Source organism: Zootoca vivipara, chromosome Z2, assembly GCF_965207765.1.
Source record: "Zootoca vivipara chromosome Z2, rZooViv2.hap1.1, whole genome shotgun sequence".
In the NCBI taxonomy this organism is placed as follows: domain Eukaryota; kingdom Metazoa; phylum Chordata; class Lepidosauria; order Squamata; family Lacertidae; genus Zootoca; species Zootoca vivipara.
In genome coordinates, this window is record NC_142585.1 from 11,870,055 (window position 1) to 11,886,707 (window position 16,653).

A 16,653-nucleotide genomic window follows, 5' to 3' on the forward strand; every position below is an offset into this window, starting at 1 on the left:
GCCCTATCCTGTACCTGGAGTCTCAGGGCTATTCACAGAATAAGCATTTATATGGGAGGCCCTTTTGATTTTGGTGGCAATTCAGTTTGAAACTCTAGCCTGCATCAGTTTGGTAATGCAAATCAGCATTTCAAAGTAACTTGAAATACCAAGTGACAAAAATACTAGCATAAGTATAATAATTTGGTTGAAGCAACAGTTCTGATCAAATGTTGAACCTGTGTGGGACGACCATAAAGATATGACCATTAAGCAAGGAGGCAAGGGTGTGATTCTATATTTTTTTTTAAAAAACCAACTATTCAAAAGCACTTAATGATACATACAGTGGATTATTTACAGGTATATGAATATATAATGAATGTACACACACACACACACACACACACACACACACACACACACACGTATAGGTGTGTTTGACAGGTGCTTTGGTTGCAACCTGAACAATGCCTACTCAGAAGTACGGTAAGTTCTGCTTGAATTCAGTGGGGCTGCACTCCCCAGGTAAGTGGGGTTAGACCTGCAGCTTTCATCTCCAGCCACAAAAAACAAAAGGGCAAGCTAAACTGTGGATGACTGGTCTCCATAGCAACGGGAGCGCCAAAGTCCGGAAGGCCAAAAAAGCAAGCTACCGCCTGGCTTTCTGGGAGTTGTAGTTCTACATTTTACTTTGCTTTCCGGTTGCTGCTGCGTTCTCTCGGAAAAGGGCCCCGCGGAAGGAGCTGTCCTCCGCGACGCGAGGAGGCCGTAAAACTGCGCGGGTTTCCTTTGCGGCTGGCGCTGGAGATAAAGGAAGATCCGCGAGAGGCCTCGTGCTTGCGCGGGTTCGAGAGTGAGAGCGGGGCCTGCGTGGGAGCTGCTGCTGCTGTCAGTCGCTGGCCTTCCAGTCCCTCGATTCTTAGTGCTCTCGCGGGAACCCCGCCAAGATGTTCAAAAAGTGAGTAAGGGGCGGCGGCAGGATTCTGATCCCCGAAGGCCTCACAGCCTGGGGCTTTCTGGCTGTTGACAGTGGGATCCTGGGCATGTTTGTTCAGAATTGAGGTCCTCCCTCACCGTTCTCCTCAAAGAAAATGTGCCTAGGATTTCATGTCCTTCTTATTTTTTATTTTTACTGCTGATGACTTTAAATAAGGCATACTCAGGAGTGCGACCTGCCAGAATCAAATGGACTCGTTGCTTAAAACCATCGACTCTGCATTTGCACCCTCGGGTGTGACTTAATGTTTTATGTGGGTTTTTTTTATTGCCCTGAGCAATATCTGTGTGCATTGGGAAGTCTCCTCTGAAAATCTTGTTCCCTTTGGCAGATTTGATGAAAAGGAGAATGTGTCCAACTGCATCCAACTGAAAACGTCTGTTATTAAAGGCATTAAGAACCAGCTGATAGACCAGTTTCCTGGGATCGAACCATGGCTAAACCAAATTATGCCAAAGAAAGACCCTGTGAAGATAGTACGTTGGTGAGTATTTCCTTTCACACTGTTTCCTGAGTAGAATAGAATAGAATAGTAATTTATTCGCCAAGTACTTACATACTTGGAATTTGCTTTGGCTAATTTTACAATGTAAACATACTTTATACAAAATATCTGTTAAATATCTGTGTGAGGATCGGAGTGTGCAGAACACTATTTCAAGCAAAGAGGAGCCACTCCGACTGCGCCTGGAGCTTTTGCCTTCTGTCCCTGTAGTGACTTCAGAACAGGTTGAGGTGGTTGTTGGTGCCTCTGGCGCTGAGTGAATTGCTCTAGTTGATAATGCTTGACTTTGCTATAAAACTGATTCAGGTCGTTTGCCAATTTTTGACTCTCCGGAGCAGAAGAATATGTGCTCTTATTTTCAGTAAAAGAAGATGTTCTCTTATATTCAGAAATGTCCAGTAAATTCTTCCAAAGAGTAGCCGAGACATGTTTCCTAAGTAATATTGGTCTATTCATGTTTGCGGGTAATAATATCCAGTAATCCTTGAATCTGTCATGGTTTTTATTTAGATGAGTGGATGTAAATATTGAAAGAGTTAAACCATTTGGTTTTGATGAATACATGAAATATTGTAGGCATGCACAGTCTGAAATATTCACTTCCTTATTGCTCAGAACTGTGAAATTTCTCATAAACTTTGTATCTTCCAGTCATGAACATATAGAAATCCTCACAGTAAATGGAGAATTGTTGTTCTTCAGGCAAAGGGAAGGACCATTTTACCCCACACTCAGATTACTTCATAAATGTAAGTGTGTTGGAGAAGACATGTTGGGTTGCAGTTGAAAGAGTGCAGCAGTGGGGTTGTCATAACTATTAAAGCGTGCAATTTTTTCTGCACTCTGATATGTGTAAATAGGTGGCTTCATAACTACAAGTGAGAAGTGAAAAGCCTACTTGCTCACTGCTTTGTATCTGTATTAAGTTGTACATTCTCCAGTTTTTTCAGTTGCTGTATTGCGCATTATGGGTATTTTCATATACCACTGATGTTTCTTTTAAAGAAAATGTGTTCTTCTGATTATGTCCTTTATTTTGTTTAGTGTGCAACAGCTGCCTGCCCATTCCATTCCATATTTATACTTCCCTTTTGCTTGCCTCTAACTTATACTTTATGAGGCTTGCCTTTTTGGTTCAGTTATCTTCCTCCAGTGCATTCACTAAGTTGAGGGGAATAGAAGGTTAGCTACTACAATTAGAGAGTGTAAAGGAACATGGAGGTGGATAAAAAAAGAGAATTACTACAGGCAATGACCTGTTCAATATGTGTGCAATTGCCACAACCCGGAAGTGGCCAGAAAAGAGGGTGGGGGCGGAGAGGGCTTATGCTCACTCCACTGACATTTGTGGGGGTCAGGAATGTAACCCCCATGCAAAATGGTCATTGCCTGCTTTAATTGCTGGTTTTGAACAGTGAGGGTCTGCAGTGCTTACTATTGTTATATTATTTATTACATTTCTATACCAGCCTTCATCTGAGGATCACCAGGCGGTTTACAATATAGAACACAAAAATACATAACTTAGTAACAAACAAATATTATAACCGCCAGTTTAAAAGGCCATAAGTTGTTTAATTAGCCAAAGGCCTGGTTGAAGAGGAATGTTGTTCCTGGAGCCTAAAGCTATGTAACAAAGGCACCAGGCAATCCTCCCTGGGAAGAGCATTCCACAAGTGGGGAGCCATCACAAAAAAGGCCCATTCTCAGGTTACCACTCTCCGGACCTCTTGTGGAGGAGGCACACAAAGAAGGGCCTCAGATTATGATTGCTGGGTCTGGGTTGGTTCATATGGAATGAGGCAATCCTTGAGGTATTGTGGTCCTGAGATGTTGCTTTATAGGTCAAAACAAGCACTTTGAATTGGGCACGGAACAAACTGGTAGCCAGCAGAGTTGTGCATGAATTGTTCCTTTTCTGCTGAAGGCTTTTTATGACTGCTTTTTTCAGTTTCGTGGCTTCTTTTTCTCAGTGTCATAGTTTATTTCGTAATTTGTTTACAGAATTAACATGAACGATCATGCAAGCTGCTTTGAAAGTAACCTAATTGAAATAAATGTTTGAATAAATGGATTTAAATTTCATCAATATGTATTAAGATTATAAATACCTAAAACCTACCCAGTATAAGATCACTGTGGTGGAATATTTTGCTGGTGACACCATTTTTCTATCAATACAACTTCATGTATCTTTATAGTACACACTTGTTTGTATAATCTAAATGATGAATGTATTAAATGTTCAGATAACAGTCAGTGTTGTATCTATTCTAATTTCCCCCTGCCCCTTCTCAGATCCATTCATTCTACCACATCAACAAGTTGACAAAGGAGCCATTAAATTTGTACTTAGTGGAGCAAATATCATGTGCCCTGGTCTGACGTCTCCAGGAGCTAAACTTTATCCTGCTGCTGCTGATACAATCGTGGTATCCTTGGATAGCTTCCCTGTGTTGCTCATTATTTCTTTTTCACTGTAGCATCTTGACAGGGCAAGCTGTACTGAACATAAAGGGTTCGGGTTTTTAAAATTTGCATTAAATGTTTAGGTTTTATAGTTCAGTGTGGTGATCTTTCCACATAAATGTTGGCACAACTTGGGGGGACAGCAAACTATTGGATGATTGTAGAGGGTCCAGGGGCTGGATTGGGTGATCTCCTTCCTCTACCTTTCTCTTGCATGCTTTGTCTTAGTTTGTTAGCTGGCTACTTAGTTTGATGTGAGTTGCTTTGTGAGACAATATTTATGTCTGAAAAGTGTGATTAAAAATAAAACAAGTAAATTGGGTGGACATAATTGGTCTCTTGGATGTGAAAGGGTTGAGGTTTTAGGGACTGAGAGTCTTGTATTTTTCAATGCCTCTAGATATACTATAAACCTAAATGTTCCATAGTTACAGGGAAAGGTTAGTTGCTTCAGCACACTATTCTTGTGACCATTTTGAAATAGTGTTTCCCTTGTTAGTCTTTCTGCTGCTGTTCTTGTTGTCTTTTTCAATACTACATATCAGATGTTTTCCTTAGCTGATGATTATAGGCAATAATGGCCGAAGGAAAGCAACATGCCCTGTGTGTTGGAGTCATGAAGATGTCAGCAGAGGATATGTGAGTTAATTTTCTAAGAAAAATAATGTACCTGAATTGCCTGTTTTAGAGTGGAGTAGCTCAGGCCAACATGAAGGGCTTGAAAATTTCAGACTTCTTTTAACTCAGACCTAACTCATCCAGCTGCCACAGTAACATGGAAATGTAGCAGTAATAGTAGCAGTAGGTAAAAAATAAATATGCTTTCTGCCAATATACCAAAGATGGCTTATAGTTCTCAAATACTAAAGCAAATGGTCCAAAATGTAGAATGAAATTCTCTCAGGCTGTTGATGATCCCTTGAGGAGCTGATGCTGTGTGATCCACAGCTTGGGCTTCTTTGTATCTACCTTCAAATAGGTCTTTCACTGTTTTTCACATCTCTGTGGATATCTCATATTGTCTGATGATCTTTCATGATTGTGTTGGCCCAGCCTTGTAAATAAGCCCACAAAAGTTGCTAAGCTGTACAGCTGGCACCAAGAGTTCCTGTATGCCCACTCCCATTTCTGCATTTGGGTGCAGAGGAGGAGATGTCTCTTCTTGGGCAACCTGTTTGGTTTCTCTTCTAGGTGCAGAAGAGCGTTGGAATGTTCTCTCTCTGCCAGCCCACTTGCTTGCATGCAATTCCATGTCACACATGACTACCAGGTGCTTAAATACAAACTTGCATTGTCCTGTTCCATTACGGAATGACAAGGCTTTTCCCATCACCTCCAGTATTTCACTTTAAATTTGTTCTTCTATTTCCAAAAGTATTGGAAAGAAGCATGCATTAGTGTCATAATTAATACAAGTCTCATCTGATAGGATGTTGGACTTCAAAAAAGAAAAATTACTAATTTAGGATGAAGATGATGATGTCACTTTATCTTGCCCAAGGCAACACGAAGCAACTTCAGACCAAACCAAACCAAACCTAACCAAAACTGAAGCATACAGGGAACCCTCTATTTACGTGTGTTCTGTATGTGTGTGACTGTTTTACGCATATCACACCAAACCTGGAAGTGTCCCAGAAACATCATAAAGCTGTCACTGAAACATCACTAAAAGGGCAGGGCAGAACAGGGAATTTGCTGGCTTTTTCAGTGGGTTTGTTATACACGATTTCACTGACGTGTATGCTACCACAGAATGTAACCCCCATGCAAATGGGGCCTGCCTGTATTGTTATTGCATGGATTTCCAAGTCTAGCAGAATTATAGGTTTCATTGGAATATTTTATTATATATTGCTGCATCTCTAAAACAGAGCAGTAGTTCCTTATGGGTGTAATTCAACTGCATATCAGTAATAGGAGTACTGTAAATTTATTTTCTGCTCTAGGTTGAAAGCTCCCCACCCCCAAAGGAAGACTAGGTTTTTCTCCATTTACATAATTGTTCGGAAAACCCATAAATTATTCACTTTTCATTGGTTGTAACTGTCCTTCCTCTCCCCTTTTTTTCTTTAAGTGGCAACTAAATAGTGAAATGAACCTCTTAGATCAAATGTATATTTGCAATCTGTTTCCTAGAAGATGCATATATTCAAAACTAAGATCCAGACATGGAATGTGGGCTTAACTATGAGTTTTGAGATTTCCCACAAAAATGAAATGTCCTCAGCTATAAATTTCCTCAGCCAGGATTTTAAAGTATATGCCTTAATAACATTCTATTGCACTTTTACTGCTAGCATTCTCTGAGCCCTTGAAGAAATATGATGATGGATAGATCTTTTGTGGCTGGCTATAGAGTTCAGAAAATCTTTTATTATTACAAGAGATTGTGCCATGTATATCCCCTCCAATGAACTCAAGGTGATGTACATAGTTCTCTTCCCCACCCCTCTATTTCCCCCACTCTCAGCAACCTAATGAGGTGCGTTGGGCTGAGATGGCAGTGTTACCTGGTGAACTTTATGGCTGGTGGGGCTTTGAACCTGGGCCTCCTAGGACTTAATATTGGCAGTAATCAGCACACCATGTTGGTTTTGCACAGATCAGTAACTGGAGGCCCTTGCCCAGGCAATTTGCAAAATGAATTACCTTCCAGATCAGCAGTAGATGTTCCACCAAGTCGTCTTCCAATTGCATGTGTTAATAAGCGGCAGTACTCCATATTATTTAATCAGAAGGGCTGTAGCTTAGTGGTTAAGCTTCTTACGCAGAAGGGCCCAGGATCTTGTTAAAAGGATCTGAAATAGTGCTGGAAGAAAATATTTGCCTAAGAGCCATGTCAGTCACTGTGCTTTAGCTAGCTAAGTTATAGTATGCCTATTGGACTTAGGTTAGTCATGTCCACAAATTTTGGAGGGTGTACAAGTATGTAGTTCAGTATAACACAGCATTGACAAGATGGACCTAGTAATCTGTTTTATTATAGGACAGTTTTAAATTACTGTATTTACTCAAATGTAATGCACACCTTTTTTTGGCCAAATCACACCACGAAAATTAGGGTGCACATTAGATTATTTACATAAATACTGTAATCTGATGTATGATGGTGATCAAATTAACTCCCCTGCTTCCCTCTCATCAACTATCCTTCCCTATAAACTATTATGGATGTACCTATCCTGGAAATCTGGAAATAAATGTTTGCTGTTCTTTCCCCCTCCTTTCCACTACAGTGAGAAGGTCAACAAAGGAATTGGCATTGAGAATATCCACTATTTAAATGATGGTCTCTGGCATATGAAGACGTATAAGTGAAGCAGCAGGAAGAATCCATTCCCTGTCAGCTTGGCATGTTTTTAATTCTTCTGTTTAAAATATGTGGCTATATGTAAACTTTGTTTTATGGTGATGCTAAATAAATCAAGTGAATGCTGAAATATCATCAGCTGAGATGGTTTTCTTTACACCTGTCCTTTGGCGTTTTAACTCTCATGAACTGTGGTGCATACATCCATGAAATTGTCAAACCAAGTTTATATGTGCTTCAGTAATAGCTAGTGTAATAAATGACTACTGCAAATAACCAGAGTATGTACAAAATGAGTTGTGAATGTGCAGCCCACAATGCCTGAATATAACCCTGGTGCTTAAAAGCTTGCCCTGCTTGCCCATATTTTGAGGCAAGTTCAAGGTTCTTCTATTAATTTGCAAAGCCTGGTTACCTGAAGTACTGGCTGATTCCTTATATCCCTGCCATGTCATTCAGATATTTGAGGGGGGCTCTGTTAGTGGCTTATCCCCTAGGGTCCATACATTGAGTGGTGTGATTCTGATTCTGCCCAACTCCCTCCTGCCTGAGACCAGACAGGTTCCCTCCCTGTTAAATTTCAGCTGCTTGCCAGAACCCTTTCTATTTCAGCAGGCATTTCAAGTAAGTTGTACTACACCTTATTGAACTTGCCTTATTAGTACTTTTAAAAACACAAATCAGTATTTTTATTTATTATTGTGACCATTTAGGGTGAAAGCAGTTTAAAAACAATGACAATTTTAAAAAAACAAGCTGCGAACCACAACAAAACACACACCCATAACTTCAGAGTGACTTCTATGAGGCAGCAGTTACTCCAGAGGTCTAATTTATTTGGAAACTGAAAAGCTTCAGAAGCAATGATGGTAACTGCAAGTTGCATCCAGTGCTCCATGATCAGAACTCTGCTCATGCAATGGGCCTTCTCTCTCTCCTTTCCCTATGTGCCACAAAAATCTGCTCCAGAGGGTTCCCCAGCCCTGCAGGGGGGAGGAAAGGAGGGGAAAATTCTGATCCACAAGCAGAAGTATCTTGCACTAGTGGACCTGGAGCTCTGGATACCCTAGGCCTGTTGCTTAAAAGGAAAAAGAATGGTCTACTAGGCATGCAGCAGTCCTTGGAAACACAAAACTGCAGTGGATAAACTTTTAAAGCCCATGAGCTTCATTCCTTTTATCAGCAACCTGTGAGGCCAGAAGTAAAAGTGGGCAGAGCAATAGATGGCTATTCAGTAGGTTACATTCCAGCCACACACAAGCCAGAGATGTTGACCGTGCCCACCTCCATCCAGGCAAATAAGCTGTTACAGTTCCAAGGATGCATCCCACTTACGAAAGAATACTCAAAGGATGGATCAAGTGAGTTGTGGCCTGAGAAGAGTAGGCTAGAGGACCAAATTTGACTCCTACACATGGGGTTTCGCCACACTCCTAACCTAAAGTGTTCATTACCCGCTGCCCCCTCCGTGCATCTATCTGCATTGCCACATATACCGGGTACTCTGAAGGGGGTCTAGCAGTAAGAACTGGTGTATGGATGGGGAGTAGTAGCCTCAGGGTGCCTAATGGAGTACGTACTTAACCACATTTTTACATGAATGACAAGAGAAATGTTTTATTTAAAAATGAACAATGAGGTTGAGCTCACCTCCCATCCCACCAAGTCAAAAGGAAATAACTGAAGGCTGTTTTAAAGGCATTATTTGTATTTTTCCATCCCCTTCGAGCATGAAAAGCTGCCACTATGAAAGGATGGAACACACACAAACCCCAAAACTGCAAAAATAGATTTAATTTACAGTAGACTGAGGATGATTTTTCATTTTAAATATATACCCACTACAGATTTTTGTTAACCATTTTTCAGAAGACAACTCAAATTTCTAGAAGAGTTGCTTTTAAGCCCCCCACCCCTTTCCCCACTTGTAAAGATTATAAAACCAGGTTGTGCAAAACATGTAGTTACATCATTACCTTCAAATACAAAATTTGGATCACTTTATGTACATGCTGTTTGCTGAAGGATACTATACAGTACATTAAGACTACACATTTTACACCCTTCACATACCATCTCCTGAGGAACAAGTCTTAATCATTATCAGAGCCTGGGGGAGGCAAGAAAACCAAGGCATCGTTAAAATTATGCCCATATGCTCTGAGCCTGTAAACTCCATACATCATAACGTGCATGTGATTAGGAGCTAATCCACTGAAGGTGATAGCCATATCTGAACAACAGCCTTCCACCACCTCATCTGGGTGAATCGACATGGCCTCTTTAATGAGAGAGCCAACTGACTTGGTGTTGAAGATGTCCTTCTTTTCAGAGTCTTCTGCATTCTCAGCGTGTACCCCAGTGTACTTCAAGCAGACAGCTAGTTGCTTATCATCAGAGAGCTTCCAAATCATGCCACCTTGTTCAGGACACTTGTCCGGATCCTCAAAAACTTTGTAAAGCCGCCTTAGTGACTCTATGCTTAAGACGATTCCTCCATCCCCGTTCACATACTGCAAGTCTCCAGATGTCTCTGTTCTGCCCGTGTAGAACGGCTGGGAAGAGTCTTGTTTCAGCAAGAAATATTTTAGGTTTTCAATAACAGCGAATGTGGTAGGATGGGCCAGGAAGAACCAGTTGAAGTCATCTTTGTAGTTTTCATATGCAAATTTGTATGCTTTTCTCATCATTGACCACATGTCATCTGTGTTTAGCACGATGGAGTCAAAGACTTTGACCTTCTCGGAACTGTAGAATTCTGCCTTGTCACAGTGTTTGCTCCATGTATCTTTAACAGCTGCCCAGTGCCCAAGATCTTTTGGTTTGACAAGGATGATGCAATAGACACGGATGCTCTGGCTCAATTCCAGGCGCTCATCCTCAGAGAGGTTTAAAACATCCTCCTTTTTGGGAGCCTGGAGATGGCGGTGCTCGTGAGACGTAGTGCTGTGGCCCATCTTAATGTGTCCTAGAAGCGTGACCAAGACGCAGAAAATCCCTCCAAGCATCATGCCCTTCACAAATGAGCCGCTTTCGGAAATCATGTTTCCTAGGAGAGATCTGGGTGGGTGGGAAGGTGGGGAAGAAACACATGCTTTTTGTCAAACACGTATACAAACAAATACCCCATCTGAATTTGTAACCAGCTACGGCTGCAATCCTCAACACACTAAGGAGTAAATTGCATTGAGTATGACAGGACTTTCTCCCAAGGAACCATAGCTCAATGAGCACAGCACACGCTTTCCATGTGTGTACAATGGCTTGAGTTCAAGTTCCAGTGGCTTGTATCTAATGCAGCATACAGTAACCATCCCCATCAGTGCAAGGATTTAACACTTGCAACAGGACTCCGCCCCCTCTTTCTCCCCTGCATCCTCCCCAAATCTATTCTGGAGTGTTAGGAGAACCCACCCAGAGCATGGTGGGGATTGGTATGTGTCAAAGCATCATTGTGCAAGTGTAAATCCCTGTGCTGATGGGATGGTTACTTAGTGTTAAACTGGATACTAGCCAGCACCTCCAGTTAGGTAGCAGGTGGTGGGCCTGCATCTCAGTGGCCTCCTGAGATGATGAAGAGCTATTGCCAGTCAGAGGAGACAACACTAGGCTCAACAGAAAAAGTGTCTACCTCGGGGGTTGTCAACCTGGTCCCTACCCTACTAGTGGGTGTATCAAGATTCTAGGTGGGCGGTAGGGGGTTCTATGGCACAAGCTGAATCCTCTTTCCATTGAGCACTGGTGGGCGGTAAGGAAATTTTACCATCAAAAAGATGCATTAGTGGACAGTAGGTATAAAAAGGTTGACTACCCCTGGTCTACCTGAAAAATACTTGAGGGAATCTAATAGAATCTTGTAAATGTTCTGGCTTCAGTGTCATATCTTAGGAAGGCAGCTGTTGCTTTCAAGTGCTTAAATGAAGAGGAAGTTTAGCATTATATTTTTTTCCCACTGGTGATAAGGAACAAACACTCATAACATAGCATAAAGTAGGATGAGATTTCCTGTGCAGGAGTCTAGTGGCTTTATGTGACTAAAGTCATACTCAGGGTAGAGCCAACAAAATTAATGGTCTAAAATGAGTCAAGTTGATTGATTTCAATTGGTTTACTATAAGGATGACATAGCTGCATAAAATACTAACATCTCTGTGAAAGGGAGGATGAGGAAAGAGAGAGCCTTTCATGCTGGCTTGTTGACAAATACATTCTGGCTAAACTGTGATAAAAGATATCAACCTCTTAATTGGAAAAAGTGGTCATTATAACAGCAATAGTCTAACAGCTACTTGCAGTGCAATCCCATGTTTAATTAGAATTAAGTTTCAAACAGTTCAGTGAGGCTAACTATAGGAACCAGCTGCACTATTGCAGCTGTAGTAGCTTTTATCTCATAATTATACCCTTGAACTGTTCTTGAATTATATTTAAATACCCTTCTTCACCTTGGAGAGATTAGGTCACCATATATATGTGCTGTACATAGGGTGCAGCAGATAACTGGCCTTGCATCCTGAGCTACTATGTTGGATCTGGCTCCACACGCCTCAAGGGGTGGGGTGCTGGTTTGGTTAGTGGTCTCCAAAGTTCTAGTAAAATGCAAGGTAGATCCTGCAGATCTGTCATCTGCAAGCATGGAATTGAACATACCAAACACTCTCCTGCAGCTATGAAGCAGGGGAAATATTGATTATGGTAGGCAATGTGTCATTCAGGGAATGCCTGCTTTCCATTACTAGTCTTCTCGGTGAGCAACCCTGATAAGCTTCTAAGCATTCACCACTCTAACAAATTCCACAAACTCTACCAATGCTGGTGGTGGTGGGAAAGAAGACTTGTATCAAGTGGGCAGAGGCACACCTAGGCTCCCTTGCGCCCTTGGCAAGCAGCTGTATCGCTGACCACCCAGCACCCTAGGGAAGGAGGTTGCCTTTGAGCCAGGCAACAGCATGGACCAGAAACTCAAAAAGTTTGCTTTTCATCGTATTTCACTCTCTGCCAGTGACTTCCTCTGTGGTCATCAGGGTTGGGTCTGCTCTGCTCCTCCTCCTGTGTCTCCTCCATCTGTCCATCTGCCTGCCTGCCTCTCTCCATATGCAGCTTTTCCTTCTGCCTCCTTCATTCCTTTTTCCTCCTCCTGCAACTCTTGCCTGCTCTTCCTGTCTTTCTTTTCCTCCCCAAGCTCTGCTGGGCACCCCACTCACAATTCTAATAGCTGGTCGACTGGGGAGCGCCCCCTGCTGTGGTGGCCCACACCAGCAACCAAATTCCTCAGCGGAAGTGCCCAGAGCAGCCTGCATGCCTTGCCTGGCTATCCAGAGCAGTGGAGGACTGCACAGATGGGTGGGCAGCCTCCTAGCCACTCAGAACCAGAGTTGAAAGGCATGATTTTGGCTCCCTCCTTGGCAGAGCCCAACCTGGCCAACCCCTGCAAGTGGGAAGTATGGGGTGTTATTCAATGTCAATCATACTCAGACCACACCCACTGAGACCAGTGGTGTCAACTGAACTCAAATCCATTGTTTCAGTAGGTCCACCTTGATTATGAAGTAGCTGAATATCACTCAGTAAACTTATTTCCACAAACCTGAAGGATCTTTGTTCTGATGTCACACAGTGCTCTGGTCAGTAGGTGGGTTTTCCAAAAGGAAAAAATAAATCAATAGCACTAAAAAAAGAAGAAAAGAAAAAGTGTGGCGTGTTAATTTTATGCGCTGTATAAAAATCTGAAAGTCCCCACCACAAAACAGCCAGGCAGCCCAAAGTATATATTCTGTTTTCATTTGGGATTTATACATTCTTTTCTTTGGCCAACATATATGGGCAGAACTATATGATGTTCTGAACAGCATTACTACCTTGCAAGACAAAGGCGTTCTTCTGTCCAGCTCTACAATTCTATGATCTGTGAGACAAGATACTCCAGCTCCAAATAAAACTTAATTTCTAGGTTTATCTGGTCATGAAAGTTTAAAAAAATAATTTTCACCTTAGCATTGTACATGCTGAGGGGGGAAAAATGCAGAGCATAGCTGCTGTGAAGCTAACATACCAATAGCAGATGCCCACACTTTTTGTTTTAATATCACCTAGTTATCTTTTAACTATGCTGTTGTAGCAGCAAAAAGTCACTGCACCAGAATGTTCTTTATTTCTGGACACAGTGAGATAGAAATTTGCACTAGGGGATGACAGTTTCTCTAGATTGAAGATAAGTTAGATATTGTGCATATGGCAGGAAAGATGGACCTAAGGAAGGATTATACAAGAGGTTGGCCTTTAACTGAAATCAGCACAGCACTGTTGGGTCTCAAACTGGTGGAGTGGGATAAGAGAAACTACTTTTTTCCTTCTCTATATTTAGTTAAAGGTAAAGGACCCCTGACAATTAAGTCCAGTCGTGGACGACTCTGGGGTTGTGGCACTCATCTTGCTTTACTGGTCGAGGGACCCGTTTGTCCGCAGACAGTTTTTCTGGGTCATGTGGCCAGCATGACTAAGCCACTTCTGGCGAAACCAGAGCAGCACACGGAAACGCCGTTTACCTTCCCGCCAGTGAAGGTACCTATTTATCTACTTGCACTTTGATGTGCTTTCAAACTGCTAGGTTGGCAGGAGCTGGGACTGAGCAACAGGAGCTCACCCTGTTGCAGGGATTCGAACTGCTGACCTTCTGATTGGCAAGCCCTGGCTCAGTGATTTAGACCACAGCATCACCTGCGTCCCTTTCATATTTAGTTATATGTAACTAATAATTCATTTTTTTGCCCACCCTTGTATTTAAATTGTTTTAGTCCACCCTTGTATTTAAAATCTAAATACACTGTAGTAAGAGGGTAGAACCCGTGGTCTTCTAAATGGTGCTAAACTACAACTCCCATCATCCTTGATCACTGGCCATGCTAGCTGAAGCTGATGGGAATTGAAGTACAACAAGACCCAAAGATCCACGGTGCCTATCACTGCATTAGAAAGCTACTGTAGTCTAGTGGGTGAGAGAGTGAGTAGGAAGTCCCTAGCTGGTTCAAATCTTGGTTGGTTGAACTGCTGTGGATTCACAAGGTGATCTTAGGCAAGCAACTATTCTCTTGGTTCCCCCCATTGCCACCCTGTAATACCTATACAGTGGTACCTCTACTTACGAATAACTCTACTTACGAATTTTTCTACTTACGAATAGAGCTCCGTCCATCATCTTGGATGCGGTTTAGATAGGATTTTTTCTACTTACAAATTTTTAGATAGAGTTGCTTCTACTTACAAATTTTTTCTCCCAATGTATTCCTATGGGATTCGACTTACAATTTTTTTCTACTTACAAATGTGCTTTCGGAACGCATTAAATTCGTAAGTAGAGGTACCACTGTACTAACATCTCTTGCCCAGTTGTCGTAAGGATTACTGAAGCCCTTGGAAAACATGACACATGGTACGCAGCAGCAAGACAAATAGGAGGTTTGATGCCTTAGAACAGCCTTCCTCAGCCTGGTGCTGTACAGATGTTTGGAACTTCATAGTCCATGGCGCCTAGGACTGATGGGAGCTGGAGTCCAGCAATATCCGGACTGCATCACTTTGGGGGAAGGCTGTTTTAGAGGCTGATTTTGGCATTCATTTCACAGGCCACTCCCTTGTTGTCAGTGTCCTAAGGCAGCCTTAAAAGTTTCAAAAGCAGATGTGTGCGAATATACTCCTTTTTTGGTAAAATCAAGGCCACAAAGATAGAGACGATCCGCCCCCTTCCCTGCTCCCTCTCTCCTACTCAGGCAGTTTACATCATCCAGCCCTGTGCTGGGATCTGGTCTTAGTGCAGCATCTGTGCATCAATAATAAGTTTGAATGTGTGTGTGGTATAGTCCTAGGAAGGCTGTGACTCAGTGGGAGAGCATCTGCTTTGCACGCATAAGATCCCAGGTTCAATCTCCAATAGCATGTCTAGGTAGGGCTGGGAGACTCCTTGTCTTGAACTCTGGACAGCCGCTGCCTGCCAGTGTAGACAATACTTACCTAGATGGACCAACGGGTGTGACTTTGTATAAGACAATTTCCTTTGTTCAGCTTATTAAACAGATGCACAAATGCACAAAGCATTCAAGGAGACCCTGAAATGAGGGTTGGGGTGAGTAAAAGCCAATGTGGTACAGCAGACAGAGCATCAAAACGAGGAATGGTGGTGGTGGTGGGGGGGAAGAGGCTGAATACTTGTGTTTTAGACTTTTTTTGGGGTGGTGGTGCCCTGCCTTTATATGGAAGTTCAACTTGAATAACCACTACAATCTTTTTGCCACCTGTTTACATGATTATTGTTTGCTCAGGCATTTCAAACTGACTGTTGCCTGCTTAGCAGTTCTATAATAATTTGTAGCCTCTCGGGTTTTTTTTCTACAGGGAGGGTGTGACATTGCATTCTTATTATTATTACTATTCTCCACTTTGCCAATTATTGTATACAGCCCTCTGCAATTTGTCAGGATGAAGAGCAGTTTAGGGTTTTGTTTTTTTTAAATAAAAACCCCCAGCTATCTCCCACTCAGCCATGAAACCCATGGTCTCTCTCAGCCTAAACCTACCTCAAAGGGTGGTTGTGAGCATAAAATGGAGTTGGGGGGGGGGGGAGAGGAAAGAAATGGCTATATTACCCCAAGCTCCTTTTAGGAAAGCAGGGACAGAAAGAATATGAAGATATTATTCATATCATACGAGGCGTACTAGGCCTGCCAACCATATCCCCCACCTAACCTACCTCGCAGGGCTGTTGTGGAGATAAAGCAGAGAGGGGAGGGAGGGAGAAGGATGGGATGCGAATGCCATGATAATTAACAAATGCTTAAACGTGTCCCTGCATCAGGGAAGGGGAGCCTCCCCCCCCCGACCCCGTAAGACTCACCTAGGTAGGTTGGCAATAGCAGGTGCCGGGACAACCGACCTCCACTTCCCCCCTCCCGCTCTAGGAAGAAAAACCGGATCCGCTTCCGCTTTCTCTCTATGGTGGAAACCGCAACTCTTCCTTGGCCACGCCCCCTACGCGGACGCGTTTCTGGAGGGAGGGCTTGGGAGGAGAAAGCATGACGCAACTAGTCTCTTAGAGGTAGAAAGAAAAGAGCTCGCTGTGCACGCTTATCGTTTCCGGTATTCATTCGAGCGCTTTTAAAAATAATATTAAAATAATTAATATTATTATTATTATTTAATAATAATATGAAATAAGTCTTATTTCATCTTGGACATTCTCATTCCAGTTTCCAGATGGGTAGAACTTTCCCCTCCCGTGTTTTGGCTGAGAAACTGGCTGACTCAGGGTCTCCTAGTGAGGGATAATATGAACCCAGGTCCAAATCTTAAGAAACTCTCCACGAGGTGTTATTAAAATGCAGGCTGGGAAGCAGT

The 16,653-nt window shown here is 42.5% G+C and overlaps 2 protein-coding genes across 3 annotated transcripts; one reads left to right on the top strand and one right to left on the bottom strand.

The window, feature by feature from the left end:
- Nucleotides 1–783: 783 nt before the first annotated feature.
- Nucleotides 784–7,401, top strand: MCTS1 (MCTS1 re-initiation and release factor). Its single transcript, XM_035113777.3, has 6 exons — nt 784–940; nt 1,311–1,463; nt 2,136–2,233; nt 3,783–3,916; nt 4,525–4,592; nt 7,193–7,401. Exons 1-6 carry the CDS (start codon nt 930–932, stop codon nt 7,272–7,274), a joined length of 546 nt encoding a protein of 181 aa, XP_034969668.1. The 5' UTR covers nt 784–929; the 3' UTR covers nt 7,275–7,401.
- A 527-nt stretch (nt 7,402–7,928) lies between these two features.
- Nucleotides 7,929–16,217, bottom strand: C1GALT1C1 (C1GALT1 specific chaperone 1). 2 transcript variants are annotated; one of them, XM_035113776.3, is made up of 4 exons: nt 16,154–16,217; nt 15,274–15,368; nt 12,854–12,934; nt 7,929–10,326 (listed from the first exon to the last, which is right to left on the bottom strand). In XM_035113776.3, the coding sequence occupies exon 4, from the start codon at nt 10,308–10,310 to the stop codon at nt 9,360–9,362; it is 951 nt and encodes a 316-aa protein (XP_034969667.1). In that variant the 5' UTR covers nt 10,311–10,326; nt 12,854–12,934; nt 15,274–15,368; nt 16,154–16,217; the 3' UTR covers nt 7,929–9,359. The 2 variants fall into 2 exon arrangements, with proteins under 2 accessions (XP_034969667.1, XP_034969666.1); XM_035113775.3 differs by lacking the exon at nt 15,274–15,368.
- Nucleotides 16,218–16,653: the final 436 nt, after the last annotated feature.

What these genes read in the sequence shown, in the direction of transcription:
- MCTS1 (XM_035113777.3), top strand. An exon ending in ACTCAGATTACTTCATAAAT is followed by an intron (nt 2,234 to 3,782) that starts GTAAGTGTGTTG and finishes GCCCCTTCTCAG; the next exon opens with ATCCATTCATTCTACCACAT. An exon ending in CTGCTGCTGATACAATCGTG is followed by an intron (nt 3,917 to 4,524) that starts GTATCCTTGGAT and finishes TGATGATTATAG; the next exon opens with GCAATAATGGCCGAAGGAAA.
- C1GALT1C1 (XM_035113775.3), bottom strand. Translation starts at nt 10,310, where the DNA reads ATGATTTCCGAAAGCGGCTCATTTGTGAAGGGCATGATGCTTGGAGGG.